Here is a 15,206-nt window from a genome sequence, read left to right on the forward strand (position 1 = left end):
CCACAAAATGCAAAGATGAGGTTATTTGAAGTGGCAGAGTGCTCAGCTGATAAGCTTGCTTTCTCTTCTTACTGTTCTTTTCAGCTCAAGTTCATGTGGGGAAACCTGACTTTGGCTTCCACAGAAAAGAAGGATGTTTTGGTTCCCTGCCTCAAGGCCGGCCATGTGGGAGTTGTATCTGTGGAGTTCATTGCCCCAGCCTTGGAGGGAACGTATACTTCCCATTGGCGTCTTTCTCACAAAGGCCAGCAATTTGGGCCTCGGGTCTGGTGCAGTATCATAGTAGATCCTTTCCCCTCCGAAGAGAGCCCTGATAACATTGAAAAGGGCATGATCAGCTCAAGCAAAACTGATGATCTCACCTGCCAGCAAGAGGTGAGCATTGACTGACAGGCTTTGGCCTAGTATCCAAATCTTAGTTAGAGAGGAGATGGTTAAAACTAAAAGAACCCACTCATAGCTGGTTGTTTTCCAGAAACCTTGAAAGGTTAGCATCTCCCCCCACCCCAACACATTTCTATGCTGATATTTGGCCTCTTCCTTAGGGTGTTTATTTTAGTGTCTTTAGGGTTTTGCTGCAGGTAGTCCTTGAATACTTTTGTACCTCTTTGTAATGTTGCATGGTCAGCCTGTTGACTGCACAAGGGAAAAAGGGGCTCCTGGCCTGGGCTGGCCTGTGGAACTGCTGAACTGATAGCTTTACTCCTTAACATCCATCTCTCCTGAAATACCCTGTGTATGTTCCCTAAATACTAATGAGGTCTTGCCCTGGTTGCTACTTAGTGCACAGTTTTTTAATGCAATTTCCCTGTATTAGTGGGGCAGAGTGTTTACTGCTTAAAGTTATCCAATGTTAATTTTCTGGTTTTGACTATTATAGTTAATATAAGTTGTCATCATTAGGGGAAGCTAAGTGAATGTGAATTCTCTCTGCTGTTTTTACAACTTTTTCTGTAACTGTAAAAATATATCAAAAACATTTATTAAGTTTTTTAAAATATGGAGGTACAGCAGCATTTTTATTTTTGGGGGCATTGTCAGCCTGCCTCTTCAGTTCTGTTGAAGGCCTAAAATTTGTCTCAATCGTTTGTCTCTATAGGAAACTTTTCTTCTGGCTAAAGAAGAAAGACAGCTTGGTGAAGTGACTGAGCAGACAGAAGGGACAGCAGCCTGCATCCCACAGAAGGCAAAAAATGTTGCCAGTGAGAGGGAGCTCTACATCCCATCTGTGGATCTTCTGACTGCCCAGGTGGAAGATTCAGCACTTTGAAGGGCAAGGGACAGAGGGAGAGAGCACAGGCGAGAAGGTGGTAGAGCCATAGGCGGTAATCAGGAAATCAGAGATATGCCCACTTTGATCTAGTCAGGTATATTTAATGGGAAGGAGATCACCCATGGAAGCAAGTTTGTAAGCTAGATGTTTCCTCTTTGAATTGGGAACTCAATCCTGTACTTCCCCACAAACTCCCTTTAGTTGCCTCTTCACTTCGGCCTAGCTAATTCTCCTTCGTACCTGCTGCATTTTCTCTTTCCTGCTATTGGGTTATTTCAACATCTAATTCCCATTTAACTCTTCTTGTTTTCACTTGTCTGGGGACAGGCATGAATTTGAACAGAGTTGAATACAAAATGATGTGGAAATGGTCTACAAGTCCCGTCAAGACATGGCTCCAGCATGCACTCCAAACAGCCTAACATTGTCTTTTTTTATAGGATCTGCTGTCCTTTGAGCTGTTGGATATAAACATTGTTCAAGAGTTGGAGAGAGTGCCCCACAACACCCCTGTGGGTAAGAATGTCACTCATTTCATCTTGTTCATCTTACTAATAGGCATAAAAGTACCACAGCCTAGACACTGGTAGTGTTTTATTCTGAGGAAATGGCAAGGATTTCTCCCACAGTAGGATAGTAAAGCAGCAATCATGGATCCATTTTCCTTCTTTCCTGTCCTTTGTCAAAAGCAACAACATGCTGGGCATGGTGGCTCGTGTCTATAATCCCAGCTCTTTGGGAGGCCAAGGCAGGAGGATCACTTGAGGCCAGGGTTTGAGACCAGCCTGGGCAACATGGTGAAACCCCCATCTCTACAAAAATTACTTTTAAAAATTAGCTGGGTGTGGCCAGGCACAGTGGCTCGCGCCTGTAATCCCAGCACTTTGGGAGGCTGAGACGGGCGGATCACCTGAGGTCGGGAGTTCGAGACCAGCCTGACCAACATGGAGAAACCCCTTCTCTACTAAAAATACAAAATTAGCCGGGCATGGTGGCACATGCCTGTAATCCGAACTACTCGGGAGGCTGAGGCAGGAGAATTGCTTGAACCCAGAAGGCGGAGGTTGTGGTGAGCTGAGATTGCACCATTGCACTCCAGCCAGGAGAAGAGCAAAACTCCGTCTCAAAAAAAAAAAAACAACAAACAAATTAGCTTGGCATGGTGGCCTGCACCTGTGGTCCCAGTTACCAGGGAGACTGAAGTGGGAGAATCTCCTGATCCCAGGAGGCAGAGGCTGCAGTGAGCCAGGATTGTGCCACTGCTCTCCAGCCTGGACGACAGAGTGAAACCCAGTCTCAAAAAACAAACAAAAAAAGAGGCTGGGCACGGTGGCTCACGCCTGTAATCCCAGCACTTTGGGAGGCCAAGGCGGGTGGATTACAAGGTCAGAAGTTCAAGACCAGCCTGGCCAAGATGGTGAAACCCCATCTCTACTAAAAATACAAAAATTATCTGGGCATGGTGGCAGGTGCCTGTAATCCCAGCTACTCAGGAGGCTGAGGCAGAGAGTTGCTTGAACCTGGGAGGCGGAGGTTGCAGTGAGCCGAGATTGTGCCACTGCATTCTAGCCTGCGTGACAGAGCAAGACTGCATCTCAAAAAAAAAAAAAAAAAAAAAAAAAAGCAATAAAACAAGTTCGTGCAAGGCTTTTCCACTATAAAGGAATCCTCTTCTCTTTTTTCCCTCTAGATATTTGTGTCCTTTTGTTCCTTTATGTTCATGGTTTTGTGTCTTGGTTACTGCTTTCCAGGCTAAATAACTGTGATTCTTCCTGCATTGATTGATCTGAGATATTTTGCATACTTACTGGTCTGGAGAAATTTTTTGTAACAGACCTCAAAGCATATCTTGGTTTATTTTAGCCCTGCGGGAGGCAAGAAGCCTACAAACTGCTACTTCTGGACACTGACTGTTGATGATATGATGCTTTCTCTTGATTGATGGTTCTCCTGTCTTCATTCTCCAGATATGACTCCCTGCATGTCTCCTCTGCCACATGACAGTCCTTTAATAGAGAAGCCAGGCTTGGGGCAGATACAGGAAGAGAATGAAGGGGCAGGATTTAAAGCACTTCCCGGTAAAGGATTAAACATTTGTAAAGTATTTGCATCCTCCGTTTCCATATCATACCCTATTTTACAGCTATCCCCTACTGACCCTACCTTAGCATGTAAATGGGCTTGCTTTCTGTAGCATCTCATGTTTTGAAGTCTCCTCACCTTCATGTGGCACAGATAGCGGCTATTCCTTGGTTTAGTTTTAGCATGGGTGATGACTGGTGAATGTTCCTCAGCACTTTAAACACCAAGTGCAGACAAAGTTTAGATAGCAGCTATTCCTTGGTTTAGTTTTAGCATGGGTAATGACTAGTGAATGTTCCTCAGCACTTTAAACACCAAGTGCAGACAAGGTTCGTGTGTCTTTCAGATTCTATGGTGTCAGTAAAGAGGAAGGCTGAGAACATTGCTTCTGTGGAGGAAGCAGAAGAAGACCTGAGTGGGACCCAGTTTGTGTGTGAGACAGTAATCCGATCCCTTACTTTGGATGCTGCCCCAGACCACAACCCTCCTTGCAGACAGAAGTCCTTGCAGAGTGAGTGTCCTTGCATTTCCCCTACCTAACAGGGTGGCACCTGAATTGTGACTGCCAGACTTGACTAGTTACATGTGCTCTTCTTCACTGAGACTGAAGGGAGAGTGATCTTAGTTAGAAGTTCTGATCTTAGCGGGGCGTGGTGGCTCAAGCCTGTAATCCCAGCACTTTGGGAGGCCGAGGCGGGTGGATCACAAGGTCAGGAGATCAAGACCATCCTGGCTAACACAGTGAAATCCCGTCTCTACTAAAAATACAAAAAATTAGCCTGGCGACGTGGCGGGTGCCTGTATTCCCAGCTACTCGGGAGGCTGAGGCAGGAGAATGGCATGAACCCGGGAGGCGGAGCTTGCAGTGAGCCAAGATTGCGCCACTGCACTCCAGACTGGGTGACAAAGCGAGACTCCGTCTCAAAAAAAAAAAAAAAAAAAAAAAAAAGAAATTCTGATCTTGTTTGTGTCTTTAGACTCTACGTATGCTACCTGACTGTTCTAATTAGAGCATCAGGAGCAAAGAAGCCACCATACTCATTTCTCTCATCTTCTCAGGGGCAGAATTACAGCTGCATTCCACAGTGGAATAGCAGCCAGTTGTGCTGCCTGGATTCTGCAGTAAGGAATCTTCCTGTAATTTGACAGAGCTCCTTAGCAGAGACCCCTATGGGTAGCTGAGTTGTCTGCTTTCTCCAAGGGCAGCAGTCCCAGAAACAGTGGATAGAAGCAGGAGTACCAACAAAGTTTCTCAAGGTTAAATTCTGCTGTAATAAATACCTTTATAGGCCGGGCACGGTGGCTCACCCTTGTAATCCCAGCACTTTATGAGGCTGAGGTGGGTGGATCACCTGAGGTTGGGAGTTCGAGACCAGCCTGACCAACATGGAGAAACCCCATCTCTACTAAAAATACAAAAAATTAGCCGGGCGTGGTGGCTACATGCCAGGGATTACATGCCTGTAATCCCAGGTACTTGGGAGGCTGAGGCAGGAAAATCACTTTAACCTGGGAGGTGAAGGCTGTGGTTAGCCGAGATGGCACCATTGCACTCCAGCCTGGCAACAAGACTGAAACTCCGTCTCAAAAAAAAAAAAAAGAATAAATACCTTTATAACAGAAACTTCTAGGTATCAGATAGATAGAACCAATAGCATATATTTTAAGAAGTATCCAAAAATTCAAATATACTGTGTCAAAATAATATTGGAGAATCTCTTTATTATAATCAAATTTGACCTATATCTTTAAATATTATTTATCTTACTTTTGTTTAAAGTATACATGTAAGGCCAGGCACAGTGGCTCACGCCTGTAATCCCAGCACTTTGTGAGGCCCAGGCGGACAGATCACGAGCTCAGGAGTTTGAGACCAGCCTGACCAACATGGAGAAACCCCATCTCTACTAAAAACACAAAAATTAGCTGGGCCTGGTAGCGTGTGCCTGTGATCCATCTACTCAAGACGCTGAGGCAGGAGAATTGCTTGAACCCGGGAAGCAGAGGTTGCAGTGAGCTGAGATCACACCACTGCACTCCAGCCTGGGTGACAGAGTGAGACTCCGTCTAAAAAAAAAAATAATAAAGTGTACACGTGGCCAGGTGCGGTGGCTCATACCTGTAATCCCAGCACATTGGGAGGCCGAGGTGGGCGGATCATGAGGTCAGGAGATCAAGACCATCCTGGCTAACACGGTGAAACCCCATCTCTACTAAAAATACAAAAAATAAGCTGGGTGTGGTGGCGGGCGCACCTGTAGTCCCAGCTACTCGGGAGGCTGAGGCAGGAGAATGGCGTGAACCCGGGAGGCAGAGCTTGCAGTGAGCTGAGATCATGCTACTGCACTTCAGCCTGGGCAACAGAGTGAGACTCCATCTCAAATCAATCAGTCATGTATATCTTTATATTTTTTTCCACATGTGTGTACAAATACATAACAAAAAGGTCTGGAAAGACAATACCAAAATGTTCACAGCTGTTATTCTGATAGGATTTATGGGTAATTTTTTAATTTTTTTTTTGAGATAAGGTCTCACTCTCGCCCAGGCTAAAGTGCGAGTAGCAAGTTTATGGCTCATTGCAGCCACAACATCCTGGGCTCCCCCTACCTCTGTTTCCCAAGCAACTGGGACCACAGCCACATGCTACCACAATGAGCTAAATTTTTTTTTTTTTTTTGTAGAGATGGGATTTCGCCATGTTGCCCAGGCTGGTCCCGAACTCCTGAGCTCAAGCAGTCTGCCTGCCTTGGCCTCCCAACGTGCTTGGATTTTAGGTGTAAGCCACCACATCTGGCCTGGGTAGCTTTTTTTTTTTTTTTTGGGACACCGTCTCTGTCGCCCAGGCTGGAGTGCAGTGGCACGGTCTTGGCTGACTGCAACCTCCGCCTTCCCAGGTTCATGCCATTCTCCTGCCTCAGCCTCCCAAGTAGCTGGCACTACAGGCGCCCGCAACCATGCCTGGGTAATTTTTTTGTATTTTTAGTAGAGATGGGGTTTCACCGTGTTAGCCAGGATGGCCTTGATCTCCTGACCTCATGATCCGCCCACGCTGGCCTCCCAAAGTGCTGGGATTACAAGCGTGAGCCACCGTGCCTGGCCCTGGGTAGCTTTTTTATATCCTTTTTTACCCCCTCAAACATGATTGGCCAGTTTTCTCCCATGACTGCATCATCTTTGTAAAGAAGAGGAGGAGATAGACATATAATCCTGCAATACTCATCTCCTAACTTTTTCTCTTTTTATAGCACTGTAAGTGTATCAGTTTTGGTTTAAACTCTACTCAGTATATTAACCATCACATAAAAAGGAAAAGGGAAGGGATGGAGCTGCCTTCTTTTATGATTCGTAGAGCTTCTTGGAAGCCTGGGTGTTTCTGCCTACCTTGTTTCTGTGAGCTTTGATTCTATTTTGTTTTGCATAGTCTTCAAACTTAGAATATGGTCATGGTTCCAGAACCAGCCCTTCCCTTTAGTTCTTCCCTCTCCTCTGGCTTTCATAATTCTAGCTCATGATCCACAAGGCTTTACCAAGTAAGGATAGTACTTAGGCCTGCTTTTAGCTTCCACCTGAAAATTGGTTGCTTTCATCCTTTAGTGAAATTTGCCTTGCCTGAAGAAGGACCACTTGGAAATGAGAGGGAGGAGATTGTCCATATCGCTGAGGAAGAAGCTGTCATGGAGGAGGAGGAGGATGAGGAAGAAGAGGATGAGCTCAAAGATGAAGTTCAAAGTCAGTCCTCTGCTTCCTCAGAGGATTACATCATCATCCTGCCTGAGTGTTTTGATACCAGCCGCCCCCTGGGGGATTCTATGTACAGCTCTGCGCTCTCACAGCCAGGCCTGGAGCGAGGTGCTGAAGGCGAGCCTGGGGTTGAGGCTGGGCAGGAACCAGCTGAAGCTGGGGAGAGACTCCCTGGAGGGGAGAACCAGCCACAGGAGCACAGCATAAGTGACATCTTCACGACCTCACAGACTCTGGAAACAGTGCCCCTAATCCCAGAGGTAGTGGAGCTTCCACCGCCACTGCCCAGGTACCACTCACAGCCCCCTCAGCTGGGGTGTTCTTCAGAGGTGAAATAAAGAGAGGAACCGACCTGATCTCAAAACCCGTTTTTTCCTCAGTATGGAAAGAGACTATTTTCCATAGTAAAGTCTGAATTTAGATGAATAAAAGTTGTATTTCCCAGTATTTGTGGATTCTGGATTTAAAGAAATATTTGTTTTAGTTGGCCTTAAATTATCTGAGTATAGTCTGTCTGCTTATATTTTGATTACTGAGAGCTGGTTGTGTTTTTTTTTTTTTTTTGAGACAGGGTCTCACTCTGTTGCCCAGGCTGGAGTGCAGTGGCACAATCTTGGCTCACTGCCACCTCTGCTCTGAGGCTCAAGCAATCCTCCCACCTCAGCCCCCTGAGTAGCTGGGACTATAGGCATGGGCCACCATACCCAGCTAATTTTTGTTATTTATTGTAGAAGCGGGGTTTTGCCACGTTGTCCAGGCTGGTCTTGAACTCCTGGCCTTAAGCGATCCAACTGCCTGGGTCTCCCCAAATGCTGGGATTACAGGTGTGAGCCACTATGCCTGGCTGAGAGCCAGTTTTTAAACACAAACATCCCTGGACCTTCCCTCCTTGTTTTATTGACTCTTCAGTAAAGGCAGCAAAAACTCAACCCAAACAGCCATAATTAGGAAGTTAAATCCATTATGGGGAAAAACACTATAAAACCAAACAAATTATTTTTAATTCTCTGGTGAATCTATCTGAATCATTCTTGTCTCCTAATAGTAGGGAAAATGCTGGAGCCTTGACTATAATGTAAACCATTCTCCCCAAAAGCTAGACATTTCCGTTTATTGACACCACTTGATGTAGGTGGGTACATGACCAGACTGAAGCCAACATTTCTAGCTTGCCTGTGGCTAAAGAGGAAAATGGGGTAGAATGTAGCCCTTATGATGGAACCCTAAATCCAGACATGTGATCTGGATCAGAAATGTGAAGCCTCTGTAGAGAATTTGGCACTGCTGTGCTGTGTTTACTATTTCTCCACTGTTGCCATAAGTGCCTTTTCAATTTACTTTCCATATTATGTTTTTCTGAAAGGAGCTCTCCTTGTGTACATCATCATGGTTCCCCAGGAGTGGATTTACCAGTTACCATACCAGAAGTTTCTTCAGTCCCTGATCAGATCAGAGGAGGTAATGATCAGCCTCAGCTTTTTCTCTTTTTCTCTGCTCCTGTCTAATGGAAACCAGGTATAAATAGCCTCTCTCTCTTCGTGATTCTTGGCGGTTTTTAGAAACCTGCCCTTCACAGGCCGGGCGTGGTGGCTCACACCTGTAATCCCAACACTTTGGGAGGCCAAGGCAGGCGGATCATAGGGTCAGGAGTTCAAGACCAGCCTGGCCAACATAGTGAAACCCTGTCTCTACTAAAAAATAGCAAAAATTAGCCAGGCATGGTGGCGGGCACCTGTAATCCCAGCTACTTGGGAGGCTGAGGCAGGAGAATCGCATGAACCTGGGAGGCGGAGGTTGGAGTGAGCCAAGATCGCACCATTGCACTCCAGCCCAGGCAACAGGGCGAGACTCCGTCTTAAAAAAAAAAAAAAGTTGCCCTTCACACTCTCCATGCTCCTCCTGCATACTCTAATTTCTATTCTCTGACTGAATATATTGTTAGACCTCATAGAGCTAGTGGAAAGAACACAGGCTTTGGAGCCAAACAATCTAGGTTCCAGCTCCATCTCCCCCTTTCCTGGCATCAGCAGGTTTCTAATGGCTGTGAGTCTGTTTTCTTACTATAAAATATATCAGTGTGTTAGGATTATAGAGCTGATTTTTCTTATTCAATAAACAGTCATCTTGCATTGCATTTCTGGACAGTTTCTCCTTATCACTTAAACTACCCTTAAAACTTCCCAAATACTTAAAAAAAAAAAAAAAAAAGACTTCAAACACTGTGATCAGATTGCCACCTGCCTCAATAATAGCCTTGCTGTGAGTTATGAAACAGTAGGTGCTTATGGATGCTGCATCTAACCAACAGCTCTTTTGCTTTTAGAGCCCAGAGGCTCATCAGGACTTGTAAACAGCAGACAGAAGAGCTATGACCACTCAAGGTAACAACCTTGTGCAGTCTCTTTTTTCAGAAGCAGGTGGATATTCTTGTATTCCTTCTGCTTAAAAGAGCCTCTCACAGTATGTACCCATCTTCAGAGAGCAGAGAAGGGGAGCCCTCGTTCCTGCTTATTCTTGTTTCTTCTAAAGGCTTTGAGCAACACTGAACAAACGGCTAAAGCTGATGTTTAAGAGTGTTCTATTTGGGAGGCCGAGGCGGGTGGATCATGAGGTCAGGAGTTCAAGATCAGCCTGGCCAACATAGCAAAACCCTGTCTCTACTAAAAATACAAAAGTTAGCCAGGCATGGTGGCGGGCGCCTGTAATCCCAGCTATTCAGGAGGCTGAGGTGGGAGAATTGCTTGAACCCAGGAGGAGGTTGCAGTGAGCTGAGATTGCACCATTGTACTCCAGCCTGGCTGACAAGTGAAACAACATAAAAAAAAAAAGTGTTTTATGTTCCAGACAAGGAAATAATGTCCACAAATTACCTCACTCTTAGCACTGGGGAAAAGGTAGAAAGGTTAAGCCCAGTATACATTTAAATAATTTTTTCTTGGACATACCTGGTTCTCTGCTCCCACTCATATTAGGCCAGTGTCCAGAAAATCACATTTCCTTTGCAAGGTGTTTTCTCTGAGAGAATAATTGAGCAGACAAACTGTTGATATCCTCGTGTGTCCTTGATCACATTAATTTTCAGCTAGGAGTGAGAGCCGTCATGGTTACCAGAGTGGTGTATTTCCTGCAGTGCCCATATCTTGCACCAGTAGAGCTGGGCCCTCCATCAAACCATGATCTGTAGCTATAAAGCTGATAATGAAAGCAATCGTGTTCTCTTTTTCCATCTGATTTTTTTCTCTTAAGGAAATCTTATTTTCTTCCAAGGATTAGAGCCTAGATTATCTTGTAAAAAGGTAATGATTTGTGTTTGTTTGGGGAGATAATTTGGTTTTCCTCTGCAGGCACCATCATGGGAGCAGCATTGCTGGAGGACTGGTGAAGGGGGCTTTGTCTGTTGCTGCCTCTGCATACAAGGCCCTGTTTGCTGGGCCACCAGTCACTGCACAGGTCAGTGTGTGTGTTTTATTTTCCTGAATCTCAACTCCATGTCACCAGTGAAAGTGATGGCATCTGTCTGGGTTGAAGAGTAACATGGCATTGTGGAAAGGGCATAGGCTTTAGATTTAGTCTTTAGTTAACACACAACACAACTCTGCCACTTTTTTTTTTTTTTTTGAGATGGAGTCTCGCTCTGTTGCCCAGGCTGGAGTGCAGTAGCGTGATCTCGGCTCACTGCAAGCTCCACCTCCTGGGTTCACACCATTCTCCTGACTCAGCCTCCCGAGTAGCTGGGACTACAGGCGCCTGCCACCACGCCCGGCTAATTTTTTTGTATTTTTTAGTAGAGACGATGTTTCACTGTGTTAGCCAGGATGGTCTTGATCTCGTGACCTCGTGGTCTGCCCGCCTCGGCCTCCCAAAGTGCTGGGATTACAGGCGTGAGCCACCGCGCCCGGCCAACTCTGCCACTTTCTAACTATATGACTTTAGCCAAGTTACTTAAGGGAAGAAAAGAGAAGAATCTATTAGTGATGATCTATTAATATTTTCTATAGAGAGAAGCTATTCCAGGTGTTGGCACTATGGCATGAATAAAACACCAGTTCTTGGCCAGGTATGGTGGCGCTTACCTGTAATCCTAGCACTTTGGGAGGCCAAGGTGGGAGGATTGCTTGAGCCCAGGAGTTTGAGACCAGCCTGGGCAACATAGTGAGACCCCCATCTCTACAAAAAAATTTAAAAATTAGATAAGTATGGCCGGGTGCGGTAGCTCACACCTGTAATCCCAGCACTTTGGGAGGCCGAGGCAGGCGGATCACAAAGTCAGGAGATCGAGACCATCCTGGCTAACATGTTGAAACCCTGTCTCTACTAAAAATACAAAAATTAGCTAGGCATGGTGGCAGGCGCCTGTAGTCCCAGCTACTCGGGAGGCTGAGGCAGGAGAATTGCTTGATCCAGGGAGTCAGAGCTTGCAGTGAGCTAAGATGGCGCCACAGCACTCCAGCCTGGCGACAGAACGAGACTCCATCTCAAAAAAAAAAAAAAAGGTATGATGGCATGCACCTACAGTCCCAGTTACTTGGGAAACTAAGGTGGGAGGATCACTTGAGCCCAGGAGGTTGAGGCTGCCGTAGTGAGCCACAGTGGAGCCACTGCACTCCAGCTTGGGTGACAGAGTGAGACCCTGTCTCAAAAAACAACAACAAAAAAGACACTGAGTCTTGGCCAAAAACTATGGGAAACAAGTGAGGTGCATGGATACTTAAAGTACATAGTAAGATACTATGCTGGCCAGGTGTGGTGGCTCATGCCTGTAATCCCAGCACTTTGGAAGGCTGAGGCGGGCGGATCATGAGGTCAGGAGATCGAGACCATCCTGGCCAACATGATGAAATCCCGTCTCTACTAAAAATACAAAAATTAGCCGGGCACGGTGATGTATGCCTGTAATCCCAGCTACTTGGGAGGCTGAGGCAGGAGAATCACTTGAACCTGGGAGGTGGAGGTTGCAGTGAGCCGAGATCGTGCTACTGCACTCCAGCCTGGACAACAGAGTGAGACTCCATCTCAAAAAAAAAAAAAAGATACTATGCCAGTGCTATCAGACAGATGAAACACTTCAGCCTGGTGTGCCCAAGTAAGGCTTTCTGGTAGATGATGCCTGAACTGAGTCCTAAAGGACAGAGTAAATGTTCATCAGGAAAGAGGGAGGGAAAGGTCATTGTAGACAGTATAGCCAATAAAAAAGACTTGGAAATGTGAGCATGGAGTGTGAATCTGGTCTAAGAAGAGGAGTAAGACGAAAAAAGACTGGCTGGGCTTGGTGGCTCACACCTATAATCCTAGCAGGTTGGGAGGCCGAGGCTGGTGGATTATTTGCATCCAGGAGTTCAAGACCAGTTTGGGCAACAGGGCAAAACCCTGTCTCTACTAAAAATATAAAAAATTAGCTGGGCATGGTGGTACACGCCTGTGGTCCCAGATACTCAAGAGGCCGAGGTGGGAAGATCACTTCAGCCTGGGAGGCAGAGGTTGCAGTGAGCTGAGATCACACCACTGAACTCCAGTATGGGTGACAGAGTGAGACCCTGTCTCAAAAAAAAAAAAAAACCAAGGCCGGGTGTGGTGGCTCACGCCTGTAATCCCAACACTTTGGGAGGCTGAGGCGGGTGGATCATGAGGTCAGGAGTTCACGACCAGCCTGACCCACATGGTGAAACCCCATCTCTACTAAAAATACAAAAATTAGCTAGGCATGGTGATGTGCCTGTAATCCCAGCTACTCAGGAGGCCGAGGCAGGAGAATCACTTGAACCTGGGAGGTGGACGTTGCAGTGAGCCGAGATTGCGCCACTGCACTTCAGCCTGGGTGACAGAGCGAGACTCTGTCTCAAAAAAAAGAAAAAAGAAAAACAGACCAAATATGTAGGCAGGATGCTGTGTTATGAGGTTTGGATTTTATTTTAAGGCTAATTAATAGGAGCAATTGAAGGGTTTTAAGGAAGTGATTGACATGATGAGATCTGTTCTTAGTAAGATTACCGGCTACATTGTAGAGGCTGGTAGAGCCAGTAAAGAAATCCAGTTGGGTGTGGTGGCTCATGCCTGTAATCCCAGCACTTTGGGAGGCCGAGGCGGGCAGATCACGAGGTCAGGAGTTCGAGACCAGCCTGGCCAATATGGTGAAACCTCATCTCTACTAAAAATACAAAAATTGCCGGGCGTGGTGGCACGTGCCTGTAGTCCCAGCTACTCGGGAGTCTGACGCAGAAGAATTGCTTGAACTTGGGAAGCAGAGGTTGCATTGAGCTGAAATCATGCCACTGCACTCCAGCCTGGGTGACAGAGCGAGACGCCGTCTCAAAAAAAGAGGAAATCCCTAAGAGAATCCATGTATTGGTGGAAAGGAAGGGTAGAAAAGATAATTAAGAGATGGAAATGGCATAACTTTGAGATGATGATTAAGTGGCTAAAAAGAAGTCAAGGATAGGCTGGGCATGGTGGCTCACATCTGTAATTTCAGCACTTTGGGAGGCCAAGGTGGGCAGATCACTTGAGCTCAGGAGTTTGAGACCAGCCTGGGCAACATAGTGAAACCCTATCTCTACAAAAAATACAAAGAAATTAGCCGGACTTGGTGGCGCACACCTGTAGTCCAGCTACTTGGGGGGCTTAGGTGGGAGAATAGCTTGAGCCCCAGAGGCAGAGGCTGCAGTGAGCTGAGGTCATGCCACTGCACTCCAGCCTGGGCAACAAAGCCAGACACTATCTTGGGGTGGGGGGAAAAAGTCAAGGATAAATCCCAAGTTTCTGGCTTAGTACCATTCATTAAGAGCAGAAGAAGAGAACTAGGTCAGTTTTGCTGGACAGTGTTAAGTTTGTGGCATATCCAGGTAAAGGTAAAGATATCCAGAGTGCAGCTGGATATATAGTTGTCCCTCAGTATCTATGATAGTTGGCTCCAGGACCCCCCGTGGGATACTGAAATCCATAGATGCATAAGTCCCTTATATAAAATAGTGTAGTATTTACATATAACCTAGGCACATCTTCTTGCTTGCTTGTTTAGTTTTAGTTTTTTAGAGACAGGGTCTTGCTCTGTCATCCAGGCTGGAGTACAATAACTAGATTGTAGCTCACTGCAGCCTAGAACTCTTGGGTTCAAGCAATCCTCTCACCTCAGCCTCTTGAGTAGCAGGGACTACAGGTGGGCACCACCATGCCTGGCTAGTTTTTTAAAAATCTTTTTGAAGAGATGGGGTTTCACTATGTTGCCCAGGGCAACTAACTCCTGGCCTCAAAACAATCCTCCTGCTTCAGCCTCCCAAAGTGCTGGGATGACAGACTTGAGCCACTGCACCCAGCCCATCTCATATACTTCATCTCTACATTACTTACAATACCCAATACAATGTAAATGCTATCTAAATAGTTGTTATACTGTATTGTTTAGGGAATAATGACAAAAAAGTCTGTACATGTTTCTGTTTTTCTCCCCAAATATTTTCAATCCTTTGTTGATTGATCCATAGATGAGGAACCCACAGATAATGGCAAGCCAACGGTATCCATCCAGATCACAGGGGAGGAATTTGGCCTGGTGATACATGCTTGAGAGTCACTTGCCTACAGATTGTGGCAGAAGCCATCTGATGGAATGAGATGATCCAGGAATAATGGGGAAAGCAAGAAGCAACCTTTAAGGATCAGGGAAAGGAATACTCTGAAAGAAAGCTGGGAACTAGGAGGAAAATGAAGAGAGAGAGTTCTATGCTGGAACTTAGGGAAGGGTGTTTTAATAAGGGGGACATGGTCAACGGTGTTAGATGCTACAGAGAGATGTGAACTGGTGGTGAGGAATTTGAGAGTGGAAGTATGCCACACTTTCAAATAGCCAGGCTACAACAGGCAGAAGCTAGGATACATAAGACAAGAGGAAGCATTCTTAAAGTTGGGTGAGACTTTAGAGATGGGCAAGCCAGCAGTGAAAGAGGTTAATGATAAAGATGAGAGACAGATTGGAGATGGAGAAAGATTTCTGAAGTGGTGAGAGGTAATGAGATACAATGCAAGGTACATTCCATTAACCTGCAAAGGAGGATGGATAATCTATTCTGAAATAAGAAGGTAGAATGGAACAGTGGAATCAGGTTTGGAGGGA

The 15,206-nt window shown here is 45.9% G+C and overlaps 1 protein-coding gene across 6 annotated transcripts in view; it reads left to right on the forward strand.

Moving 5' to 3' along the window:
- NBR1 (NBR1 autophagy cargo receptor) overlaps positions 1-15,206 on the forward strand; it is a 41,118-nt gene that overhangs the window by 22,903 nt on the left and 3,009 nt on the right. For all 6 annotated transcript variants that reach the window (XM_054457753.2, XM_054457750.2, XM_054457749.2 and 3 more), the window contains 9 exons: positions 85-375; positions 1,100-1,249; positions 1,714-1,789; positions 3,241-3,351; positions 3,702-3,866; positions 6,953-7,388; positions 8,463-8,557; positions 9,423-9,480; positions 10,444-10,549. In XM_054457753.2, the coding sequence (XP_054313728.1) occupies positions 85-375; positions 1,100-1,249; positions 1,714-1,789; positions 3,241-3,351; positions 3,702-3,866; positions 6,953-7,388; positions 8,463-8,557; positions 9,423-9,480; positions 10,444-10,549 (1,488 nt within the window). The remainder of the gene's footprint in view (positions 1-84; positions 376-1,099; positions 1,250-1,713; positions 1,790-3,240; positions 3,352-3,701; positions 3,867-6,952; positions 7,389-8,462; positions 8,558-9,422; positions 9,481-10,443; positions 10,550-15,206) is intronic.

This window comes from Pongo pygmaeus, chromosome 19 (assembly GCF_028885625.2).
Source record: "Pongo pygmaeus isolate AG05252 chromosome 19, NHGRI_mPonPyg2-v2.0_pri, whole genome shotgun sequence".
NCBI lineage: Eukaryota > Metazoa > Chordata > Mammalia > Primates > Hominidae > Pongo > Pongo pygmaeus.